General features: G+C 41.2%; 1 protein-coding gene across 15 annotated transcripts in view; it reads right to left on the reverse strand.

The window, feature by feature from the left end:
- Nucleotides 1-27,053, reverse strand: part of RAPGEF6 (Rap guanine nucleotide exchange factor 6) — a 128,750-nt gene that overhangs the window by 54,171 nt on the left and 47,526 nt on the right. The window contains exons 1-2 of one of the 15 annotated variants that reach the window (XM_088173742.1): nt 10,788-11,163; nt 10,151-10,420 (exon numbers count right to left, since the gene is read on the reverse strand). The exons of the other annotated variants lie outside the window; for them this stretch is intronic. Of the exons in view, the coding sequence (XP_088029868.1) occupies nt 10,151-10,204 (54 nt within the window). The 5' untranslated portion in view covers nt 10,205-10,420; nt 10,788-11,163. Of the gene's footprint in view, nt 1-10,150; nt 10,421-10,787; nt 11,164-27,053 lie in introns of those variants that run through there. 15 annotated transcript variants of the gene reach the window in all.

Below are 27,053 nucleotides of genomic sequence, written 5' to 3' on the forward strand. Positions count from 1 at the left end.
AAGCAATATTGCAAACTGCAAGAGGAAAAAGGAGAGAAAAAAAGACTAAATCCTTCAGAAGCTCATCCTAATGGTAGCATCAGCCTGCCATGCCACATAAACCCAGAAGTGCCAGCAGCCTGGACTTGTTTTTGTTAAAGGAATTTGAATTTTTCAAGAGGGTTCGCAGGTTGATCCTATCTCATTTGCCAGGACACAGCCATGGCCAGTCACCTCAGCCAGGAAAGAGAGGAGGTGGGGGGGACAAGACATGGGAGTGATAAAAGCCAGCACTAAGAAACATTTAATAAAAAATGACATGCACAAAATATTAAACTCTCCCCACAGCAGCCTTGAAAACCTGAGGTGAAGACTCCAAAGGTCCACCAGGAGCTTGGCTTTTTCCATCAATTTCATGGGTGCAGCAACCTAGCACCCCTGCAAGAGGCAGCAGCACTCCTGCTGCCAAACCAGAGAAACTCCAAAAATCTCAGCAAGCCGTAAACCTGTCCTTTCTCCTATAACATAATACAAAGTTTACTTAAAAGGAGTATTCTATTTGATTATTTTTGTTCGTTTGTTTCACAGACATCAGGACATCTTGGTTTTATACAGAATTACTGACTTTCTAAAAGTCGTTTGGTAACAAGAGCAGAATAATGATATGATGGTTTCTCCCCGAGACAGCTGAGGTTTCCCACTGTTCTCCAGCAAGAACAGTATAAAGTTTAACAAAGGTGAATAAAAGGCTGTGTATCTACACCAAGTCTCATGTCTGTAATTTTGAAATTAATTGGAGTATAAGCTCTGATCCATGGTACAACTCACAGGTCAGCAGACCTAGGACAGTGCATCTGCAGTGACATTTACTTCCCACGTAAATACCATTTACTCTCAGCAATGAAGTCACACAGAATACTTGGAAATTAAATTAAAACCTAATTTTGCTATAACAGACTTTCAAGATTGCACATGCTCTGTTCAACAGAGCAAATAACGTGGCCTTTGACAAGATGGCAGCCCATCAACTTATCTGAAAAGCACACCAGCAGTGATGGTGAGTCTGAGGACAACCTCCCTTCATGTGCTCCCTATGAAGGGTTTGCTAAAAATAAAGGCTATAGAAAGCCATTGCAGATTTTAAACAGAGAGGCAACCACAGAAGTCAGAAGTTAAGTTTTGTCACAGACTGGCCAAACTGAGACATTTTTCTTTTCTATTTCCCATTTTCTGTCACAGAAAGGAATCAGTAGAACCTCTTCTGGCAGAGACCATGCTCTTCATCCTTTATTTCCATAGTGATTTACTTTAGGATTTGCTGGTATCTTTGCCCTAAGGAAAAGCCACATCTGTGTCTTTGTGCTACAAGTTTTGAAAATAAGTATCAGTGTTTACAATTACACTTTGGATAACCAAAAAACATATGCTGAAATGGCATAGGCAACATGAATTTTCAAAATAGTCTTGACAGAGGGACACAAGACCTATGAATTACCTTTTCCTATATGTAGAAGAAGCTCCACCACTGTGTTTTAATCTTCAGTAAATTGTATGTTTATTTAACATATTCAGAAAGATCCCACAATAAGGACAGTGGCCAAAGGACTCATCAGGAGGAAAAAACCTAATAAAGGAAGCACAACTCACTGAACTCTTCACTGAACACTGAATTCCAAATTCAAATTAATGGAAAGAAAATGTGCAATAAACAATCAAAAGGTTTGCCCCTTTAACATTTTAATACTTGATAGCAAAGTTTTTTATCAGTTTTTCTAGGAGCCCATATGAATGTTTACCACCAATCGATGCAGTCTGGACATAGCAGAAGCATCAGCCTCTGAGAGAACGGTCTGTCTTTTTCCAGGCTGTATAAGCAAATTTTCTGTCTTTGGTGTTACGGATTGTCAGTAACCTTATACCTTACTTGCTTTTCCGAAGTTCCCTGAAATGTTGCCAGCAAGACTAATATTCCGAAAAAACAAAGAATTTGTGTTCTGTAAAACAGCCGAGGACAAGCACAGCACAGTCCTGCAGTGTCAGGGCACACATATAGCTGCTGGGTCACTGTAAAACCCCCAACTCAGCCACTTCACTGTGAAAACCAGCTCTATGAGACGAACAGTCTCAATTTTAAGACGCATTTATTGAGCATTTTGTTTATTGTTTATTGAGGTTTTCACTGTTGTAAGCTGGATCCTATTAACACTCACTCCGAGCATTAACTGGGATGACACTGGATAACCTCTGAGTCTCCATCATACCCAAGTGGTTTAAGGACAGCAATTTTCCTTTCTCAGATGAAACAGAAAGCCTTGACTGTCACAAGAAGCCTGTTAAAAAAAACCCAAATATGTTTGCCTTAAGTCTTAAAAATTAAACCATATTGCCAAACTAAAAAGATCACACAATTAAAGAGCTGACTAGGACTCCAGTTCTCTGAAATAAGACTTCTCCAGCCTCCACCTCTCCCCTTTCAGTGACCATATCCTTCCAGTCCCTTCAAATGCCATTTTCTCCTTGATACCCTTGATTCAAACCTTTCATACCTTTAATATTGAACTAGTTCTTCAGCAAATTCTACATTCCACCGTCTTATTTGCAAGTTGCTTTGATGGTCTCACTACGTGCTTGTGTTTCCATGATCAGCTTGTTCATTTACACAAGGTAAGTAATTTATTTAATTAGTTCTATTTTTCCTTTCTACAACCTACAGAAACGGGAGTAGCACTGCTCACTCCCACTGACAGCAGTCTCTCACCTTCAATCCTTTCTACGCCCCACTTTTTCTTCTCCTCCATTCCATTCATTCCATCTAAGAAATTAAAACAGAACAAACCTCTTGGATGTTTTTTCTTGGCACCAGTAAATTATTATAATCATCTCATATATCCTGCCAGTAAATCAACAAGAAACCACTAAAACCCACTGAAGTTATTCTGTAGAATTTTCAGCAGTCTTTTTCACAAGCATTTGTACAAATTAACTCTGCTTTATATTAACCTTTTGCATACAAGCTACAATTCTCCTCCAGTTCAAAATACACTTATAGCTGTGTTATTGGGGAGGAGGAAGTAGCTTCTCTGACATACAAAGAGAGGCCATTGAGGTGTCCACAGAGAGGATGAGCCCAGCTGAATTCCCATGCTGACATCAGTCCTCAGACTTAATGCAAACAAAAACATTTCCTCTTTAAAGATCACAGATGGTTCACCAGTGGCACAAAACCAGATTTCTGCAGCTTTTTAAAAAGCACCAGTGATGTCTGGGGGATGAGTTTTGTGCTGTTTTTAAAGCCAAGTGATGGGTCAAGCTTTTTCCCCAACAGGTGCAGATAAAATCCTGTGCCCTTCAATAGCATGATGCAAAAAACCTCAATGCCTATCCAACTACACAAACTTAATGACAATATTTATTTCAAAACATGTTTCAATTCACTATCTACAATATCTACTCCTGGTTTTATCAGTACCACACATATGAATCCCAAATAAGGATCAAGCTGACATCATTCATGACGGCCTTGCAGTGCCTCAAAAACTATTCCTGAAGCCTTCCTAAAATATCTCCAGGCTTACAAAAAGGTAAAAAAGGCATATATAACACACAAAAAAACATCAAGAAGAATTAATAATCCCTAGAGACTGTTCTATGCCTCTGGTACCCAAGAGCTTTTTGGTCTTCGTGGCTCCAATAGCCCATAGAAATTAAAATTCTCTATAGTATTACATTTTCTTAGTTACAGTAAGGTGACATGAGGACAGAATTTCAAATTAAGTTCTGGTGTTGCCCTAAACCACATATGTAATGCAATTTTAATTTGGTTTTCATATGTCTAAATTATAGATTACTACTATGCCTTAACTCACGATAATGCTAAGTATCTGACACACAAACATCTCAGGAGAAGTGGGTCTGAAAATTCACCCACAAAAAACTGTACCAGTACTGATGGGAGCTCCATTATAAAGGGAATATCCAGCAAGTAAACATAATTGATAGTTGAAAAAAATTTAACTTTATTAACTCTTCTCTGGTCCATTCACAAAGTAACATTTTTTAAAATGTCAAGACTTGTGGTTTTATTTTGATTATGGAACAAGAATGTTCAAAAATACTTGTTTTCAGTGATCGAGTTCCGTATTAAATTTTACTCTTTGTTCTCACCACTGAAAATTAATAAAATAGTAAAAAGCGTCTTGTCTAAATAATTACAGTAGAAAACAAAGTGTGACAGGACTAGTGATGCTCTGAGTTCTACAAGGAGCTCAGCAACTCCACCAGCCACCAGCAGCCTGACGTTTGGGAACTCTCATCCTAAGCCAGTACTGCAAGGCACATAAAATTCCACATCTACATCGAGCTTCATCGACTAAATAATTTATCAACTCTTGGATGCACAGATTGGTAAAATACAGCAGGATGACAATACCTCTTTACACATCCTCAGGCTGCTACAACCCCACATCACAGTAATGACATGCAGGTGACAATCAGCCCTGGGGATGCACAGAGCAGGGCTCCAAAGACATGGGAGCACAGTGAGCATGCCAATGCCGTCAGCATTACCTCTGAGCCAGGACCTCTGTAAGGAGGCCCTTGGATACCGTACATGCAAAAAAAAACAAATAAGGACAATCTTCCATTGGTGCTTCCACGTTGTCTTTCTGTCTTCATCAAGAAATAAATTCACAGAGGCGAGAGGGACAAAATAGGGTGGTCCCGACCTAGGCTCTAGCTGTAAGGAGAACTCTAACAAAGCATGTTTAAGCCAAAGTCTAGGAGGAAATAAATGAACAGATAGGTGTTTATTTGCGTATTAAAAGCCAATTTCCCATAAAAACAATAACCTTTAGGAAAAGGCTTTTTCTGTTGAAAAGTAGCACAACGTGCACTGAACTTCAACATATTATACACCAGAGTATAAGAAAATCCAAGTTTTCTAGAGTAAATGGCCACATAGCTCATACTAAACTATTTCAATCTTAAACTATCATGCAAAAAAATGCATTTAAGAAGTTTTACAAAAAGTATCCTGCAAGCAGTTACAGAAAACAGAGTTAAAACTTGTACCTAAGTGTAAGGAAAAACTGTCATTTGTCAGTCCAAGTCCTTGCTCTCCAAGTGCTCAGGGATCACAGTACTGAAGAACCAAGAGCTATGCTCCTACAAATAACATGAAGAATCAAAGCAATCCTTCTGAGCAGTGGACGAAGGCGAAAAGGATCAGAAAATATAGGGTAGGAGAGACTCTGAATACTCTGAGGAGCTGGCTGAAACTCCAAAAATTCCAAAGAGGGCTAAACCATGCAATGCAAAGCTCACAGGAGGGAAGAGAACCATGAGGAACCAGGAGAGGAGCTCAGAGAGCAATCACACTGAGGGATGACAGGGCCCAGCTCTGCAATGCTGAAAGCTGGGCTGGAAGCTATAGGCACAGACAGAGAGACTAGTCGGAGAGGCAGGACCGAGGGCAAGAGAAAGACCTTATCAAAACTGACCGAAAAAATAAAGCAAAGGATAAGTTACTCTATTTGCTCTGAAAACATTTAAAATTCACACTACTGGGGCTACTTTCCATGTAAGCACATTAGCAAAGATAAGGATAACATCAAATCAAGGACACACGATCAAAGCTCTGTTTTTCTTCTAAGGAACCGAAATTAAATCTTTAATTGCATGAAGGTTTCAACTCAAGATCCTGGAGATCAAACTGATGCCCTTTGGAATCAGAAGATGAGGTTACAATGGTTTTAGTTACGAATAATCAAAAATTATATCACATCTGAGATGATACCAGAAATAGGAATGGGACTGAAAAATGACTCCAAGTCTTCTGCTCTAACCCAAACACAAACTTTTACAGAGCAAATGTATCATTATTATGCTTCACATTATTAGATTTTTATCTAAATGGCAGAAAGAGAAGGGCACAGAAGCCTAGAGAAAAAAAATTACTGTCTCATGCCATAAGGTAAGTTTGACATGCACCTGAGATCTTGAATTAAACTATTTTGCTTCAGGAAAAAAAAATTAAACCCTTAAATGCTAATTAAAAAACTCTTTTTTTCTTTAAAAAGTACATTATCTCAAAAAGCATCCTTTTTAAATATCCTCTATAGAAACATTATTCAATCACTCCATACTCCCCCCCATCAGACTTTCATGCTTCACAAACACGGTAACTGTGGGTACATTTCAGGCTTGGAAAATTCCTACAATGTGCATAAAATTTTATTATAGAAGAACCCTCTACATCTAAATCGTTAAGTTTACAGCTCTCCTTCATAATGACTTCATAGCACAGTTACAGTTAAGAGTCTGTCCTGGGGTACAATGCAAAAATGTGTATTCTATCACCATCTGTTGAAATGTGGGAGGGGTAGTGATCCTTATCTCTGTGGGAGATATCCTCTGCTAATGTGCCATCTGATAAAAGCAGGGGGATGATCATCGTTATCTTTTCACAACCCATCCTTCCTCTAGAAGATATATTCTGTTAATGGGCCATTAAGTCCTACTGTATGACTAATAAGATTACATCATTCCATTGGGAAATGCTCCAGCCAGGGGGAGGAGCCAAGCCTTTCCTACCCAGATAAAAAACCTGAGGTTTGGAACGGGAAGGCAGTCCTTTCCACTGGATCCCAGAGGAAAGTCGGACCTTTTCCACATCATCGCTGGACCTTCGGAGGAAAACTGCACCCTTCTACAGGACCACTGCTTCAACTGAACCACATCTGTCATCCAGGAAGACTGCAGCCACCATTTAATTGGACTGCTACCAACCCCCTGACTAACAGGGTGTCAGGTTGTATTCTGACTCTGTCAGTGGTTTTCTTTTGTATTATTGCATGTTCTTTTTTTCTTTTTTTCCTATTAAATTGTATTACTGACTTGGAGTCTCTCACTGGTTTTGCTTTCAAACCAATAGAGTCCAATACCACAAACTGCATCACAGACAACTGAACAGAGAAAGTTATCGTCAGAATTACAAAGACAACCAAAATCTTCCTGAGATATTTGTGAATTATTTTTTTGCTTTATAGTACTGCAATGGCATCGCAGGAGTTTTGTTTAATGTAAGTTGAATGTCTCTTGTCCTTGCCAGCACAACCAGCCTGTGGAAACAGACCTCCACAAACGCAATGCAAAGTCATCCATCTTCCCTCATCCTCTTCCAGAGCCACAGTGGCTTAAGAGCTGGCACGGCTTTGATCACTGTTCACCACACTCCTCGCTCCTTATCATCCTCACCATGTTTCTTTACAAATGCCTGCAACTATTTATCTCATCTTCCACAGTCTATCACTCCAGAAAGGGCACCAGTCCCCAGGCGCCCAAGGTAGAGGCTCCCTTACAATGGGCAGTTCTGCCCCTCTACTGGCTCCTCCAGATGCAACCGACAGAGAATGGCCATCATCTCTCCCTGTCAAAGAGAGACACGCTTCCAATTATCAGCAATCCTGAGAAATATGTTGATCTCCACAAGAAACTAACTAAAAGGACACTGCAGAAACACGTTCACTGTTTTTTCATGCTGTTCATCCTCCTTTTACAGTTCTGGATGCAGGGCAATAGAATGCATTGATTGCTTAACACAAGTCTACTCTGCACCCTTACTTTCAGAAACCAAAAGCCATGGAGTCTCTGGAGGATGAGGATGAGTGCAGCACTAACCAGTGTATGCTGTGGAAACTGGTGTGGACTAGTGGACCAGTACTCGGAGACACCTTGTACTTGAAGAATGTCTTCCAGGTGCCCACAGAGCTCCTAAAGCTGTCTTCTTCCTCCACAGCCACACCAGTCACCTTCCCTAGGCTAAGGTTAACTTTCAGAAGTGTTCTACCTTCACAAAAGCCTACCTTTATGATTAGTCATAAGAAATACGACTTCATCTTGCTCTGATTCAATCCATGGATCATCACACTGTCACATCCAGAACAGCTGCAATTACAACCAAGCTAACAGCCCATTTTCAGACTACTGTCCTATACCAGTTTAAATTTCAAAACAGTATCACAAAAAATACTTGACATTTTCAAGTTAAAAACTTGCATGTTTAAAATTCTGACATGACTTACTTTTCTGTATTATATATTATTATAAAAAACTTATCACAGAAACAGGTTTTTAGTACAAAGTTCAGCTAAAACCAAAATGGAACAAACTCAGATCTGATTCAGCTCATCAATTTCCTTAATCCTATCCACACTTCTCAGAGTTATTGAACAACATGAAGAGTTGTTCAACCTTCAAAAACCTTCAAAAGTTTGGGGGAGCTGTAGGACTTTTGGGGGGCTTGTGGGCTTTTTCAAAAAGGAATAGAAGTGTTTTTTCTTTTGTGGCTTTAAAGGTAAAGAACTGTTAGCTATGGACTGGAATGCAAAACCAGTTAATGGGTTCGCATAATCCATTAAAAAAAAAAGAAAAAAAGAAACTTTCCCCTTCCTAACATTTTATATAATTTCCTTTAAGAATAGCAACTGAGTGAATAAATGGCTTGGCTGGCAGAGCAGCAATCCACTGGATATTGTCCACAAAGTTGACACAGGGGTCAAAAAACTTTTTCTTATATTATTATTTTACCCTTATGAAGCCCTTATTTGAGTACAGGCTTTTTTGTGTTTCTCACTTCAGCCCAAACTCTGTGGAGAGTGCAATCCCAGCTGAAGTACCGAGGTGACTAACACATTCCCAGTTTTTAAGCAGCATTACAACATTCAAACCTTCTTAATAAAGGCAGTGCAGGTAAGTCAAGCTTAAGTAAACTCAGCCTTTCATAATTAATGTCTGCAGATGTAGGAAGGAAGAAAGAGTCTACATGTATGCTGCAGCACAGATGATAATATAAACAGGCTAGGATCTGCCAGCAGGAACTCCAAGGTGAGGAGCTGCAATTGCCTGTCTGAGCACACAGTGCTCAGCCATCCTCCAAGACCACAAGTACCTATAGCTCCACTTCACCTGATGATGGGGTAGACCCAGCATGCCTGAAACAGCCAAAGTCACACATCCACCCACACATTTCCACACTGGTTTTGGCATCCACACAAGGAAACCTCACAGCCCAGAGCTTTTGCCCCCATACACCGCAAGCTTTCCTTTACATTGCACCAGACATAAAAACCAAACAGGGAAAATCAGCCCAGACAGGGAGTCCACATACTCAGCTGGCTTCTCCTTGTGCCTTTACACACCATCATGTCACTGACACTCTAAACTTTTTGGAACCAAAGTCAAGAGCGATCTCTTACTCCAAAGTTAATGTTGTATCTCACACTGCCATGAGCACTTTTGCCCACTGCCTCCAAATGCCAGAAAGTTGCACAGTCTTTTTTCTACCCAGTAAATACAAAATTATAATAAAGAAATAGTAATTAGTATATGCCTGGCCCCAGATTTATAAGGCACTTCCTGTGTTTTAGGTGACTGCTGCTTGGTAGTAGCCTTAATAAAATACCAGAAACTCAGCTAATTTTCTGACTGAGCATACCAAACACTAATAAATACTCATAAATACCATCACCAAACACTCATAAATACTAGATTTTTAATTTCTTTAAAGGCTTTTATCGCTAAGGTGAGTTTGTTCGAACGTTCTAGCTTTCATTATGCCATTTAAAAGAAACACCCTTCCCTCCCCAGTTTCACAAAAATACTGCATTCTCAGACACAAAAAATAATTTGTGTCCTTTAAAGCTAATTGTAATTACACCGTTCACCTAATTAATTAACCAATTCCATGCTGGCGCACAAAAGAAACAAGCAGTACAGCTTGAAAATTAAAACATCAGTGGGTTTGGATACCAGTATTTTCAAGTTAGCAAAATATGCCAGCAGTTATAAAAATGTTACACTTGAATAATATTTATAGGCTTCATATATACTTCATATTTATAGGCCAAAAAACAAGCTTAACATATTTCATAAGGAAATGGCATTTTTTTAATACTTCCTGGTAATTTTTAAGCTATTGGTATATAAAACAATTCCATGATTTCTAGGTCCCCCCTTCCTGTTTAGAAATGATTCTACAAGAATAATTAATGCACAGCCAGGATTCCAGTACCTTCAACCCAGCATGCTGCTGGGATGAGAAGGGAATATACAGCTAGAACCAGGGCTGCCAATGTATGTCACAGAAATGCAGCACAGACAAAATCTTACTTACTTTGGAGGCCCAGGGCTGTAGGCAGTTGGCGTAACATCGAACAAGAAAAGCCATTTCTTAGGCTGGGAAAAAAGTTTCCTTTTTCAGATAAAAGCCACAGGGGGAAAATTGAGAAAAATCCCTTCTGCTTTCTCTTTAAAAATCATAAAGTAGCAATGTACATATATGTAACTTCTCAGGCTTGGATTTCACACTGAATTCGATTACAGCTTCCACTAGATCTGAGGAGTTTTCAGTATTGCAGGGAGTTAGCAGCAGCAGCAGCAATTCCTATAAAAATGTTCCAGTTTTAACAAGCACATAAACTCAAATCAAAATGTTTCCTAGCTTCTCAAATACAAATATCCATATGTTCCTCCAGGCAAGAGGCATGCACCCAAAAAGGGCTGCTTAAATTGAATTAATTCAGAAATGGATTAGAACTGCAGGTTAAAGCAACAATACATTAAAAAGCAAGGTATGCATTCTTCAAATTTTTTTTCTTCTAAAATGCATTTACAAGTGGCTTATCTTCAGGTCCACTTTTCAAAAACTTCATACTAATATTGTAGATGAAATTTTGCAAAGGTTTTTCAGCATCTTAGGCGATCCAGTAATCCCACACCCTGGGATATTAAAGTTTCTTCTTTATACTCACGTCCATCATAACTGAAGAAATTGAATTCGCATCCGGACTGTAGCTCCACAATATATGCTCTAACAGGTTTGCACTGTGGAATCTATTAAAAGCCTCTGCAATACAAACCCTTTTCTCTTTTGCCCCCCCTCCTTCTTTTTTTTAATGCCGTTTACAACTCTGCAGCGTTGCTTAGTATTCTAATGCATCAGTCAGATAGCACGACTAATCCACGCCTAGCTTTTCCAATTAAAATATTTCTGTAATGCCAAACAAAACAGGACGTCCATCGCTACAGAAAGGCTGACTGCTGGAGTCCTAATTCCTACTATCTTTGCTTGCTTCTCAGCAGCTCCCTCAGGAGAAGCTCCCATCGATTGGATGCTCCGCAGCAAGATGAAATATCTAATAAGGAGGAAAGAGAGTGGGAGGGGAATGGAGCTAAAAGGATGACATCACCTGTACAGAAAGCCTTTAGAAACTGCATTAGATCAATTGGCTACTGGATCTGCAGATGTAGCCAACAGAGCATCTTTATTGACCTAATATAAACACACATATCAGTATGACTGCTCAGCAAACACCCAGCTCCACACCAGCTTTTATATAATTTTATATCTATTCAAGGATGTGCTGAAACTCTGATTATTTTCCTTTTTCTAATTTTTTTTAAATCAATCATATGTATCTACTAACACTTTCAGTAGCATTTAGGTGGATTATCTTCTATCTCTGCATTCAAATTTAGAAATAAGTAAAATGAATATCTGTAGCCACTCACATGCACACAGATACACACATCACTGGCTCACAATAAAAAAAATTTTGCTTTTATATATGTGTCACACTAGATACTCAACACTCCTATCTCATCCAACACAATACAGAGATCTTATCCAGAATGAGAGGTAAATTGCTTATTAAAAAGTGAGGTTTATAATACTAATAATTTTAATGGTTTTGAAACATTTTTTAAAAGTTTTGGGAGTTAGGTTTTTTTCCCCACTTAATCAAGACCAATTCTGTTTCCAACCCAATTTGCCTTAATTCTGCAGTAGTCAATTTAGTTCTATAATCTTTTTTTGCAACTAAAAACTGATATATTTGAAAGGATCTTAAAGTCTTGGATGGCAGCCCAGTATGCTCGAGAGATGCTCCAAGGAAGGATCTCTGCGATCCCACACCTTTGAGCCAGGTCTGCCATGATGCTTTTGGCTCCTAGAAGGCAAATTACTTCTGCTATTGCGCAAGGGAGAAAAGGAGGGAGGAGTCAGACAAAGGGACAGAGGGTACTGGTTCTGTTAAAGCCATTATTTTGATCTCTGGATAATTTACTTCATCTGCAAGGGGCACTCACTGTTACCATCTTCTTCTTTTTGAATTTTTGTCACCATATGAGACTTGAGGGTAGTTCTCCAAATCAAAACTCACCCATGATGACTGTACCTCCATTGCACAAATAGAGCTGCCAACAGGGACCTGCTAGTAGTGAGGGCAAAAAATGCCTTTTTTTGTCTTTTTCGCTTGCTTATTTTTGAATATCGAATCAGGCAGTTTGAGCAATCCACAGAAAGCTCTTTTTCATCTACTCTGCCAAGGGACATGGGGAAAGAGATTCTCACATTTTTGAAGCCAAGTTGTACCAACAAGGCACCACTCTCCATCTCACACCAATAGCTCCTCAGCAGTCATCCTGGAGTCTTCCTGGTGTATAACCCAAATTATCACAGAAACATAGAATATCTGGAGTTGAAAGAGACATACAAGGATCACCAAGTCCAACACTAGGATGAGAGTTGCACCTTAACCAAGAAAAACCTTCCCCTGATGCCCCCCAAAATTATCCTAAAAGGAAAAAATTGGCATCAACGTCTGAATTTACTTAACCTCTTATCAAACAACAAAAGTAATAAATGCAACCAGGGTCCATAAGTATTACTGGGTTTAATTTGCATTTAAAGGACAATCTGAACTTCAATTCTGAGCTTGCAAAATTTGCAAACACAAAGTGTATTTGATTTTTAAAAGCTGAAAACATACTAACTACTTTAGTTTTTACAAAGGACTACACAGCTACACAAATAGCTGCTTCTTTCAGTGCTTTTTCAATACTAAACAATAGGCTGGATATGTGAGCTTCATCTTACACATGACTGTATCACCAATTTTCTAATAATTCATAAAATTGTATTTAGAAGCATCTTAAATATCTGTAATGCTACAGTGATAAATCCTCGGCAGCAATGAACGTCCAAATACTTCCATGTGGTGTTACCTGCATTATGGTTAGAATAATCACAATTTATATCAAGGCGAAAAGAACCCATGCAGCTGAAAGAACCCTCTCCCTGCCTGCTTGCCCCAATAGCTCTCCAGGCAGATCTCCACCTCCCAGATTAATCCTGCTGCATTGTGCGGTAAACCCCATCCAGCACAGATTTTGGTGCAGATGCCATATTTTACAACTACTGTAAACACCAGCTCAATAATGGGAATGAAATTCTATTTCCTCCTAGTTTTGCCTTTAAGTGCAGATGACATCATCCCTGTAGCTGTGCCTCCAATGAGCGCAGCGGCAGCAGTGGTCCCGGGGGGCTGCAGCCCACACTGTGCAGCCCTGCCCACCCAGCCCCAGGTGGGGGGAAAACCTGACCTACTTCCACACTCCGGCTTTTGGGGCATCACCCCCACTCCTTTCTGCTTTCATTTATTTATCTATTTTAACACATGCCTCTGCAGCCCCAGCTCCCTGCAGCACAGGGCTGTAAGTTTTTTATAAATCATCTGTTTAATGACAAATCTCAAAACTAGAGCAACTCTGAGATGAAAAAAAATCTGATACAAAGACCTGGTAGTGATCACAATTGAAATACTTGAGAAGAGCTGCAGCATTGAGCAGAATCACAAACAGAAAATCACCAGTCACATTTTAAGCCAGAATCCAAGTTTTAAGAAGATTTTGAAGAAAAAAACAGTATACAATCTCTGTAGTAAATGGAGTCTTTGTTCCTTAACACCGATTTATTTCCATGCTGAAATACCACTCCATAGATTTCTCTGCATCATTCTCTTTATCCTCCCATAATGCTAACTGAATCCTCTAGACTGTTAACCAAATCTGCATGTTTTAATTGTCTAACAAGAGTAAGTCACTGAAGAATGGGATGTTTTTAAAAGGATAGTAAAGTGCTCCATAATTTAAATACACATTCAGTTAGGCAGGATTAGAGTCTTCCCTTATTTAAGGACACCACAAATGCAAGCCCTGCACAGGCTGGAAGCACTGGCAGCTGCTGGCAGAAGGTACTCCATAAGCAGCAGGACTTTTTCAGAGGAAGAAAAGCCCATTGTGCAATTCCAGCGGGAAGGACAGTGACAGTCTCAAAGCCATCATGGCCCTGGCTGACAAGGCAGGAGCTGCCAGCCGAGGGGTCTGGGGCTGTAAGCTGGGCTTAAGGACTTCTGTCCTTTTGTACTCACAGGCAGGCGGCTCTGGCACACTGTCCCTGCCACACTGTTTCCCGCAGTGCACAGACATGAGCAGGCACCTTCATTTGCCCCCCCATTTCCAGTCCAGCAGCTCCGGTCACATCCTGACTCCAAGCCCATGTTGAGGGCTGGGGAAGGCAACCACTGCTCAGAAGGCAATCTGTCATTGCACACATTCAGGCAAAGATGTTTCAGACTAAAGTAATTAATTTTAATAGTTTTCTGAGTGGAAATTGCCAAACATAGCAGCATAATGCAGAAATATTTTAGCATTAAAGGCACCTGCATCAAGAGGTTATTTCCACAGACTTGAGTACTTTACATCTTTTTGGACAGACAGGCAATGGGGAGCAAGGGGTGCAGAAGGCAGAGCCTGCTGCAGACCCTGCCATGCTGGCACAGCTTACCGGATTCAGTGTCACTGCCACGCTGCTCAGAGGTTCTCCCCACCTCTGAACTGAAATACCAAAAACAACTCATTGTATTGTCGTGGCATAATCCTCTCATTAGGGTTTCTCAGGAAAAAAAGGAAAAAACTACCTCCACCCTATTCCTAACTCTTTTAGGAAGGGGAGGCAGGGAAAGAAGCTCCTGTTCCTCTTCAGGGAGACATTCCGTGGTGCCATCGCATCCTTACATACATCACTTTCCACGGTAGCACTTACTAAAAGGCTGTAGAAAAATCCTACCCAAAGATCTGTAGGACTCATAAGTAGTATGAAAACATGATCCATCCTAAGGGAAGGAACAAGGGAGAGCAGGGGGAGAGCTGGAGGGGGAGGGCAGAGACTGTCATCATTCCTTAAGTGATGTAAGCTTCTAAATATAGCACCAGCAACCCAGGAGGAACAATAAAAAGGCACCATGGATTGAATTTCTCCACTGCTTTCACACTACCCCAACTCTTTTTTCAGCTGCTGTGTTAAGCAGGGAAAGGTCATCTATTTGCAACAATTCACATTATATATGGTTTATAATATATTCATAAATTACAGTTCTCTCCTGCAGCTCTGTTTTGCTTACACACTCTGCAGAGCTGGGCAGAGCATGATCCGCATCACAAATAGGGATGACGGCAGTGGTGGGGAAGGGGGAAGCCCCCTTTGCTATGGACTCAAACAAATAAAATTCCTTTCAACGGTTTGAACTGAGATGATTCACACAACGCTCCTCCCTTCCTTCCTGACATTTCGGCAAGGGGTGGGGAAGTCTGGGAAGGTCTGCAACCTTTCCTCTGGTGATGAAAAGGTCTGGATACCAACCCCCAAAAGGTCAGTCTGGAGGACTGAATCCATTCAGAGACACAGAAAGGACAAAGTTGCTAACATCCCACAGCAAAATTTCCCAAACACATTTAGGATTTTGCTTGCTAAACATAATGTCAATCTAGTCTCAAATCTGACATCACTTCCTAAACCTCACATGGACCTGGTTGTGATTTCCTCAGCTGACAGTGACTTGGGAAGTCAGGTGGAGTCTCTCATTTGCAAAGCCCATAAAGGTGTATATGTATATTATTCTCATTCTGCAAAAGTTGACACAAAAACCAATACAAAATACCACTTTTTCTTCCCTCTGTTATTCAAAAAGGCATCTGCGGTTAAACCAAGTAGATTAAGGCTATTTAGAATATAAGGTACTACCACACCTTTCACAAGAAAAAGGCTTCTGATTAACCAACCTTGAGGATAACGCATAAAGTCCACAGATGAGGTTTAAAAAAAAATCATGAAAATGCCACTTTCAGTATTTCTTTTGACTTTTTGCTTGAGGATTAACACCAAACTGGAAGCCTGCAAGTGGGAAGAGGGGACTCTTCCTACCAAAATTTCTCTCCTAAGCAAGGGTAATCTTGAACAGCCCATTCTCATGTATTATTGGTCAGTGCATCCAGTTTGAAGAGTAAAGGAGTCTACCCTGTGTCGGGAAGGAGTCCCACCCTGACAGACTTGCGTGTGCTCAGATATAACATCACGCAAACAGCTCGGCTGGCCCTGGACCCAGGCTGGGACCAGCCAGGCTCAGCACTACCTGAGTTCTGTAATAGAGTGAACAGGGAGTAAGGGGGAGGGTATCAGGCACTCGGGGTCTGCAGATCCTGAGATTTGGATCCCCAGATCAGCCATGCTGGGGAAACACAGCACAGACCCTACAGCAGCTCTGCAAGGCTTCTGACATCAGATGGAGCATCACACTACAGTGATTTTAAACTTTCTCATTTTCTGGTAAAATCCAGCCTTCATTACCATTAAAAATGCAAAGCTGAGTATGCTCAGAGTTTTCCCCATCGGCATTTGGTGTCCTCCCTCCACTGAGGGCAAAACAGCAGGAAAACCCCAGCTATTCTCACCCAATCTGAGAAACTGATCTAATAGATAAAGCAAGGGGTGAGTCAGATGCCATACCTGCACTCCAAGCTGACAAACCACAACTGCTAACCAAACTTTAAAGGCAACAAAATCATAAAGACAATATACGTATTGGGGCTACTTCACCTCCAACTAGAAACTTCATCATATAAGAATAAAACCCATTAATACTCAGTGACAAAATGCAAGGCTGACTTGCAAGAACAAGGTAAGGAACAATGACAAATTAAGATACAGTGATGGTCCCATTTAGTCTTGTAGTTTATCTGTCAGTGTGGCAGTTTCAGTTCTAAACCAGGTGGAAACACCAATTTTGTGTAGTGGTATCATGCAAGATTCCCATTCTTGTGACCTGGGTTCAATTCCTGGCTGGTGCATCGATTTATGCAGTGGATTTAGTGCTGGCTAAATCACCAGTGCACTCACTAGAATTATTTACTCATTCCTGCTGTGAGATAGGATTAGAAGGAAGGCCAAAGCAGGCTCCAACTTTGAAGAAGAACTTTATTAACAGAAATTAAAAGAAAAAATAGTAAGAATCAGAATAAAACCTCCAGAACACTTCTTCTCCCCACACATCCTCTTTTCTTTCACACTGACAGTGTACAGAAACAAATCAGTCAGTTTACCATCTCCAAAACAGTATTTCTCCAATTTACTTAGGGAGAGGAGTCTCTCTCTTCAGTCTATGGAGACCTCTTCACAAGAAACAGTTCTCTCGTGGCTTCAATGTCACAGTGAATCAGCCACCCAGAAGAATGGAAATCCAATCACTTTCCTCAACTTATGGTTTTCCCCACAATTGTTTTCGAGGATCTTGTCAATTTATGAGATTTTTATTTTCATTTTCATTTTTCATTTTTAAGGATGAAACTGTTCAAAAGCACAAATTCTCTTCATCTAACTCTGAGGTCATCTTCTGCTCTGGGAACAGAGGTCTTCTTTCCTGGGGGCAAAGGGTCTTCATCACTCTTCTGTCTCTGTCAAACTTCTCATGGGATCACATCTTCTTCAACATCTGCTTACTTCAGCACTGGTGCTTCTGCTCATGACTGTGGTCAGAACTCTACATCCCCCCAAAACGCATTCCATGAATTACAGGGAAAAAAAGTGTCTGATTTATCAATCATATCTTCTCCACAGCTTACAAGAAAATTTCAGTTCAAGACATCTCATTCCCTCCCCCAACTGGGACCTGTCTCTTCCTTCTTGTCTGACCTCCAGGCTGTTTCTACGAATGTCTTCATCTCTGTCCTTTCTCCCACTCAAGAGAGAGAATCAATGTTCGCAGGCGGAGTGAAAGAGCTAAGTATCTTGCCCGAGGCCTGCAGATGGTCATGTGATCCCTACTGGGGGAGATCCAGAGCTGTTAGCAGTGGAGTGATTTTTAGCGACCACACTTGGAGCTGAGCCAGGACAGCAGGGATCCAGCAAGAAATGGTGGTGGTTGCTCTGTCTACATGACTATTTTCTGGCTTTTTCTGCATTCAATTCCAGGGGGCCCTGGCCTGACCCCCACCAGGCCGTGTGGGCCATGGTGGAGTGGGCCTCGGGGTCTGCTGGACCCGAGGAGCAGCTCCAGCCCAGGACAGCAGCAGGGCAGGGCTTAATGTCGGCTAAATGTTAGCAGTGGCAGCATTTCAGCCACACTGTGAGCCTTCCTGGCCACACTGGGGTGGGAGGGAACCCAGCCCTGTCAGCACTGCAGCAGAGGCAGGGCACGGCTCGGTCTGGCCCCTCCAGGCCTGCGGACCATGCAGGCCTGGCCTGGCCCAGCCCTGCAGCAGCCTCCCACCCTGTTACTTGTACTGAGGCAGAAGAAAGAAGAGTTTCCCAGGGTTTGTTCAGTTTCAAATGTGTGTTCAGCTTTCTCAGTGGTTTAACAGGTTGTCCATTCTAAAAATTAATCACTGATTGGTTTTTGTGAGACAGAGGAAGCTCTCAGCAGCTCCTTTTAAAAAAAATTATTTCCGTAGGTATCTTCTTCCTTCCTCACTAAATGTCATATATGCAAAACCAGCACAGTCAGATATATCACTGTTAAGAAAGATGCCACATATCAAATATAAAACAACAAATGCTGTTAAATGTCATTAGATAGTAATCAGTTTTATGCCAAAACCAAAGATACTTATCTAGCTGTTCTCTCATACAGGCAGTGGTTTTCATGCCAAGTTCCTTCCAAGGAAAACAGAGCATCCAAATGCTTAAAATTATGCACTGACATTTTCTCACGGTGATTTTTGTTGAAAATTGCTCAGGATATTCTCCATCTCTAAAATGGTCCATAAGGCTTACAAAGAACATGACTGAACTGATGTGAATTTCCATATTCTGAATCAGAAATCCACTTTACTTTGAACATAAAGTTGAAGACAACACCATCATAGCCCTTTAAAGAAATCCTTCAGCACTATGTGACATTCAACCCAACTCCAATTTACAACTTTACAAGGCTAACATACAAAATAACCCTTCACGCGACTACTCTTCTCTAAGGCAGGAGAAACCTAACCCAAGTGAAACACTGAGTTGGCTACAAGTGAGGCTACAACCAGGCTTTTATATTTGAGTAGACCATATTGGACAGAAGAAGCACAGCTGGAAGAGAGGAAATAAAAAACAGATCCACGCATGCTACCATCTCCTTGCACAGAGGGAGACTAGCTTGCTGGCTACTACCTGTCAGATTCCTACAAGAAGCCACCCAATATGTCATTTCAAGAGACTGAAACAATAATGTCAAAAATAAGGATCAGAAAAAGAACTGCAACTCACATACAAAAGAAGTCTCCAAACAGAACAAAACATCTCTCTGGTGCAGAGCATCTTTTACCATCAACCCCCAAGTGCAGTTATGAGCAATGGGCACAACCCCCACACATCATTCTCCATTGAGTTTGCATAAGAGGTCGCTTATAAAGAATTAATGACTTTGGAAAAGCCACCCAAACCGTTAGGGTCCATCAAAACAGAACATGCTACATAAAATATTTTCTGAGGCATTTTTCAAGGAACTGCGTTAGTTTCTACCATGGTGCAAAATTGTCTATGTGGTAAAAGTAGAAAGAAACAGAAAGAAACTGGTTATTGTGTGGAGAGCACAGTAATGACTGGATTTTTACTTCTTGTGGCGGCAATTTCTAAAATATTTAGAAGTTTTGAAAGCTTTTTTCTGTCACAAGAGTATATCCCTCCCACAATACTGTCAGCACCAGCTGAGGTCAAGGTACGAGCAACTCTCCAGACTGACCCCAGTCAACAGAGCACAATAATTTCCCTGCAAAGGACAGACTATGCTCTGGATCTGCTTCCAAACAGTTCAAGGCTTCCTGGTGAGAGTGGTCACCAAGTAAAAGACTAATGTGTTTGGACTGCAAGTAGGAAATTAAGTGTAAAAATAGCCACCATTTTTTCTTGAATTATTACAAACAAGTGCAGTTCTGCTGCTCTGATGAGCAAGGGGAGAGCAACAAACAAACCTGCTGTGAGATGACCTTGGGGTCAGGGGCCCATCATCACCCCAACACCTGGGGAGGGAGCAGATGTACAGCTAACTGCTAAACTTACTTGAGATGGAGAAAGGTTCAAAAACAAGTCTTTGAGGCAAGAATCAGAGAACAGGTTGTGAGGAACCTCAAAGCTTATCTCATTCCAAACCTCCTTCCATGGGCAGGGACACCTTCCAATAGACCAGGTTGCTCCAAGTCTTGTTCAACGTGGCCTTGAAGAGCGAACAAGATAGGTTCTACTACCAAACTCAGAGTGTACTCTCCCTAACGGCAACTCAGTACTTTGTGCCAGGACTGAAGCCACAGCCTGGCAAGGCAGGACAATGTCTGTCCATCTGTCCTGCAGCAGAAAGATGCCACATCCCAACACTGCGGCATCACCCCCCACCACAGGCTCTCCCCAGGGCTACGAGAAGTGGTGTAAAGTACTGCCAGAAGTCGGATTTCAGTAAGTACAGGTGCTTCCTTAAAATAAACCCTCCCGAGTTTCAGTCTGATGTAGTTTCATTTGTGCATTACTCGTAACCGCTGTTACACAGCTACATATGCCACCTCCAAACTGAGGTGGTTCCTGTAAATTACAGTTTACATATAACCTGCTTGTCAAGTCCATAAAATCTTTAGGGAAACTCCTGAATACAAGGTCTGAAAAACAACCACTTTCATTATGGCTAAACTGGGGTTGAGATGTTGCATTACACTGTTAGTTAAAAAAAAAATCTGAAAAACACAGATTTTAAACAAAGAGCAGTATTTTCATATTTTCTGCACAGCCTATTCAAGTCATTACTCTCTTGAAACTGCAAGCGCTCATTAAGTGGATTAGGAAACAACAGTGGTCAATGGAAATTCCTAGGATGATTTTTAATGCACAGCACACTTTGAGGATTGGTTTTTTGCTAATGACCACCATAACCAGGGGCAGACTTTCAAGGAGCCCTTGAAAGCAACACTACTGACAAAATGAGCAGACAAAATCAATATGTAAAACAAAGTATGAGAGAACATGCATTTGGCAATCTTCCCCCTTGCTTACAAAAGGAGAGGGAAGTGCCCAAGGACAGCTCAGCAGACCAGAGCGAGTTTAAGATACTGAGCACAGGTTCCCATGCTGGATGCCAGTGGGACCTTGTGAGAGGTTGTTTCCAGCTCCACCAGTGAAGCAGTAGAATCATACCATCACAGTTTCGTTAAGACTGGAGAAGACCTCCAAGATCAGGAAGTTCAACCATCAATCCATCACCACTAGCATGTTCACCACTAAACCATGCCCTCACTGCCATACCCACAGATTTTTTTAACAGTTCCAGAGATGGTGATTCCACCACTGCCCTGGGCAGCCTGTTTCAATGCTTTAGAACTCCTTCTGTGAAGAAATGTTTCTTAATATCCAACCTAAACATTTCCTGGCTCAACGTGATACTGTTTCCGCTCATCCCATCACTTGTTACCTGGGAGAATAGATCAACCTTCATGTGGTTCCAGCCTCCTGTCAGGGAGTTAGTTGTAGAGCGTGATACGGTCCTTTCTGAGCCTCCTTTGCTCCAGGCTGTGCCCCACCAGCTCCCTCAGCTGCTCCTCCATAAAGACTCATGCTGCAGACCCTTCCCCAGATGTCTGGCCTGGGAAGAAGACCCCTCTACACCATTCGTTAACAGAGCTGCTTAACCACTACCTGATTCACAGTCTCTTCTCCCACCCCCCAAAAGCCCAGCCTAACAGTAATTTTCCTTTCCAGAAAGCACAGGGCTCCATCCATGGACATCTCTCCTTCACTAGACAGTGCCAGATCCACACCCTTTGTGTGCAGCCCACGACAAATCAAACCCACAGAGGCCCACACAGGAAGTGAACACACTGCAGATGCTGCTTCTTTTGATCACAGAAGCAAAAAACACATATGCAGGAGTTCAGAAGAGCTGCAAACAGAAACAGCATATATGGGCTTTTCCAGGGTCCAGTCCCACACAGAGTGCCCAGCTAACAGAGGCTCTGGCACATGCTCTGGAACCTGAGCTCATGCCTGCTCATGAGCAACTGAGAACTGGGATCCCACCTAGGCCATGCAAAATTAGACACTAGAGAAAATCCTTACGTTGTTAAAAAACAGCATCAGGAAGAAGGAACCTGCATTATATCTCTTTGTATCACACAACACCTCCAGAAAGATAACGACAACATTAATTTCTGTGTCCTCTAAGTGCACTGCAAGACCCATGGATTTCAGCAAGACCTGAATATTCTTTTGATTCATAGAATCAGAGAATGGTTTGTGTTGGAAGAGATCTTAGAAAACAACCAGTCCCAAGCCTCTGCCATGGGCAGGGACACCTTCCATTATCCCATCTTGCTCTAAACCCCATTAAGCAAGGCCTTGAACAATTCCAGGGATGGGGCAGCCGTAACATCTCTGGGCAAATTGTCCTGGTTTTGGGCAAATTTGGGGGAAAACCTCCAGAAGGAACACCCAAACAGCAAACCCCACGACTCCTCCCCCCCACCACCGGGTTCGGGAAGAATTTCCTCAGAGAAGAGTGGGAGAAAAAAACCTGTTTATTTAACAAGCAAGACACTCCCCAGCACAGCGAAAAAAAGAAAAAAACAACACCAGCTGACAAAAAAACTCTTTCACCGTTCTGAAGGGATTACAAACTCAGTCTCTCCGGCGAGTGGTCGCCCAGTTATCAGTCTCTGGCGCTGGGGAATGACTGCTGCAGGTGACAGAATGCAGACTCCCGGTGTTTCTGGGGGTTTCCCAGGTCCCCGTCCAGAACAGGTTCAGATGGTATCCAGGAGAGGGAGGGGACGGGGTGGAAAAGAAAACAGTCCAGGGAAAAAGTTGGACTGCCTAGCTGAACTAACTAATAAGCAAAAAGCAAGGGCAAAGCAAAGGAAAGAAAAAGAGGCAGAAGCAAGCAAGCAGGCAAGCAAGCAAGCAAGCCGAGCTAAAACCTCTCCTAAACATAGACCATGGGGGAGGTGAGCCGGCTGATAACAAGACAAAACAAAGCTTCACTTTCAGAGTCAGTCCTGGAAGCACAGGACATAATACCAAACATAATCAGAACACACGATTAGAGATACAAACACCATAACATCACCCTAGGACACTATGACAGGACCTTACCATCCATATAGTAAAGAATTTCTTCCTATTACCAATCTAAACCTACTCTTTCTCCCAGCCTGAAGTCTTTTCTCCTATTACTCCAAACCCTTGTCCAAAATTCCCCTCCAGCTCTCTTGAAGCCCCTTTAGGCACTGGGAGGTGCTCTATGGTTTCCCCAGAGCCTTCTCTTCTCCAGGCTGCAAAGCCCCAACTCTCTCAGTCTGTCATTAGTTAATAAAGTTTAAATTCTGTCAAGTATTTTTTAAAGTGTCAAAAAGAGGAAGTGTGGACACAAACACAATAAAAAGCAATGAGCTGCAAAGAGAACCATCCTCCAGCTCAAGAACTAGTCATTTCAGCCACTCACAAGATCAGCCACAGCCTCATCAAAATGAACTGATATTCCAAATAAACAGAAGCTAGCAATGCTGTGTCCAGGTTTAACAACAGGCAGCTGGAGACATTCCCTAAGCCAGTCTTATTTGGTTTATATCAATAAAAGGTACAATTTCAGCAAATTTACCTGGTAGTCAAAAGTAAGTTATAAAAGACCCACAGTGTTTAACAGCATTTAAAAAGAAAAGGACTGGTGATAGTAAAGCATCTAATGGGTTTGATCCAGTATATTGAAATGTCACTTAATTCCCTCCAATTATGAGATCCCCCATTCTACCTCCAGCCTATGACAGGATTACATTAAGTAATGATCAAAGAACAAGAAACTTGCCACTCAAGCAGTCTGCAGCGACAGACTTCTCTGAAGATAAATGCTTCTACAAGGCTCCAGGACAAATTTTACTTAATGCAATATTAAGATACTGTCCCTAAAACGCAGTATTATAATGAATCTTCTAAGATTCATCATCCTCTTACAGTAGTTTAAAAAAACTGCATCCCTGAGGAAGTGGATTACTACTAAAGCTTGGTACTAATTTCTTTATTCTGCTCTACAATAAACTAACAGGTGAAAAAATTCAGTACATTGTCACAACTCCACAGAAATAGGCATTAGATCATACACTATTTTTAGAACTACAAATATTCTTAATTTGAAAAAAAATCACAGAGACTTGTTAAAAATGTTTATGGGTAATAAATGCATAGAATCACAGAAAGGTTTAGGTTGGAAGGGATTTTAAGAATCATCTTGTTCCACCCCCCTAAGGCAGGGACAGATACCTTCCATTAGACCAGGTTGCTCCAAGCCCTATCCAACCTGGCCTTGAACACTTCCAGGGATGGGGAGTCCACAACCTCAAACTACTGACCATAAACATGAATTAGAAAAATTTTACTGAAATGAAAAAAAGATTTGCATTTACATGTTTGAGTCACATGGAAATTTGTACTGAATTGTTAAACCCTGTTTGGAATTGAACACTGCAAAACTTACTATCTCAGGTTTTATTTTTTAACTATAAAGATAAATAAATAATATTACTTGATCCAAGATCAAAAGAACAATTTAATTTTTATAAAGCACCAGAACTATTTCTTTTTTTAAGCTTATTATTAAGAAAATCACTTGCCGTTATTCTGGCTGCAGTTTTGCAAGCTCCTACTGCATGAGCACAGAAGCTTGGGACATAGCTTAACAGAGATTATTACAATTACTTCTTTCTTTTGTAAGCAAAAAATATGTTTGTACTACTACTTCTTTCTTTTGTAATCATAAAACATGGCTGCATTATTGATTGGGTTGAGAAGTACACTGAGAATAGAAATTACTCACTTGTCTCAATTGTGACACTGCCCTGCTGCAATGACCCCAGCTCCTGGCTGGATGCTTATCACTATCAAGATATTCAATCATGCTAACAAAATCAGATCTGAAGCACGAGCTGGCACCAATGGCATATTCCTTCCAAATCCATCCATTTTGAGCAAGAGCTTTTGCCAAATGTGTCCCACATCACTTTATCCCCACACAGTCAGGATGTTACTGTGAGGGTGATGTGCAAAGATGTAGAATTACTAAGCGACAAAAATGGAAAAGGCCAGAAATGCCCAGGGATTAAGAGATCTGATTAATTATGGGGATGCTGAAACCTGCCTCAGGCAGACTGATAGTCACACGTACTCCGGCTGCCATCATGGCCATGGCCTCACATGTCACCCACTGCAACAGAGGCACCCACCTCCTCCAGCCCTTCACAGGCAGTAGTGCTATTGTGTACCCTGAAAAAAACAGCTTAGCTGAAAAAGCTAAGTGTTTTGCCAAATACACAATTGTCCTTGGGATCTGGCTGGCCTGTTGTGCAGTAGAAAGGAAGAATCCCCAGCGCCAGTAGAGCTTCAACACAGCTTGGGTGCACTTTAGATCTGGGGGCAAGCCCACTCTGCTCACCAGCTCACCAGAACAGTACTGGCATTCCTTGCACAGGGACTGCAAGAGCAAAGTCACACCACTGTGCACTTTGACAACAGAGACAGAAAAATAAACCTGTTCACTCTGAGGGAAAAGAGAACACTGCCAGCATGTATTCACTGTACTTACCTGGAAGGGGGGAAAAAAACCGCCAACAACAAACAACTACAAATAGTTCATTCTGCAGATAACCAATGCTCTTGGGAAATAACACTGTTCTATGAAGGACAGAAATGTAGCGAAGGAATCTAAATGGCAATATCGTCACCAAAGAAACCAACCAAATGATCCATTTATAACATGAGCTTATCTGGGGGAAGGCAGGGAGGGAAGAAATTTCAGATACCCACAATAAGTTGAATGTCAACTATCCTGAAGATATACTGTTAAATCAAGAACTAGAACACTTTTTCTTAATTAAGAGGCATAAGAGAAAAGAAGAGCTTCAAGGATAGTATTAATAATTAAAAATATTATTTAAAGTAACAGCATATAAATCTTAGTTTTGTGGCCAAACAAGTATTTCTACAGAACAAGTTCCAGTGCTAACAAAAAGTATTCCATGTGAGAAGTAGATGTTAGCTCATGTCACAATCCAATAGATAATGTTTTACAAAACACAGATTACCCTTAATCATAAATATAATCACAGTGCAGAGATTTACATTCCAAGGAACTAAAGGAGATTGTATAGCTAATTCCCCTTAAAAAGCAAACCCAAGAAACCTTAAATATAAGGAAATGTTCCTAGCTGGGTTAAAAAAACACTGAGTTTCAGTACCTAAAGGATCTGCGTTTTCTTTAGAAAGCAGAAAACTACTTCCATATTAGGGATTAGGCATGTAAAAACTTAAACGGTGTCATACTGAGTATTCCAACATCAACCATGCGAGAAAGGCTGGAGTCCATGTGGAAGCTGGAAACTTCCAAGCCCTCCCCCAAGGACACAGTACTCACAAAAGCTGCACGAGGCTGCATTCGGCACCTGTCACAGAGAACTCAGCAACAGGCTGGAGAGTGAAACACAACTCTGTGCTCATTCATTAGCATTACACCAGACAGAAAATCTGCTGGAAAGTTTGTAAACACTTTTCCCACTCTGACAGAAACCCTACTGCAAGTTCCTGTAAAACAGAACTTTGACTTACCCTCTTCCTTATCCTGATCCCCTGCCCATAGCACAAGGCTGAAATTAGATCAAGGTCCCTTCCAACTCAAACCATTCTATGATCCTACCCTTCTCTCATGGGCTACATAAAGGGTTATACCATGAAATCTGTTTTTCAAGAACACTGGGAACCAATGTATGAGCACATTCATATAGGCTTAAAACTAACTATATCTAAGATAAATTTATCACTTTACTAGTTTATAATGGAATATGGAAAAATACAGGCAACAAAGTTTTCCTTACTTGTCACACAGGCAGCTTGTTACCAT

Source organism: Sturnus vulgaris, chromosome 15, assembly GCF_052056855.1.
Source record: "Sturnus vulgaris isolate bStuVul1 chromosome 15, bStuVul1.hap1, whole genome shotgun sequence".
Taxonomy (NCBI): Eukaryota; Metazoa; Chordata; class Aves; order Passeriformes; family Sturnidae; genus Sturnus; species Sturnus vulgaris.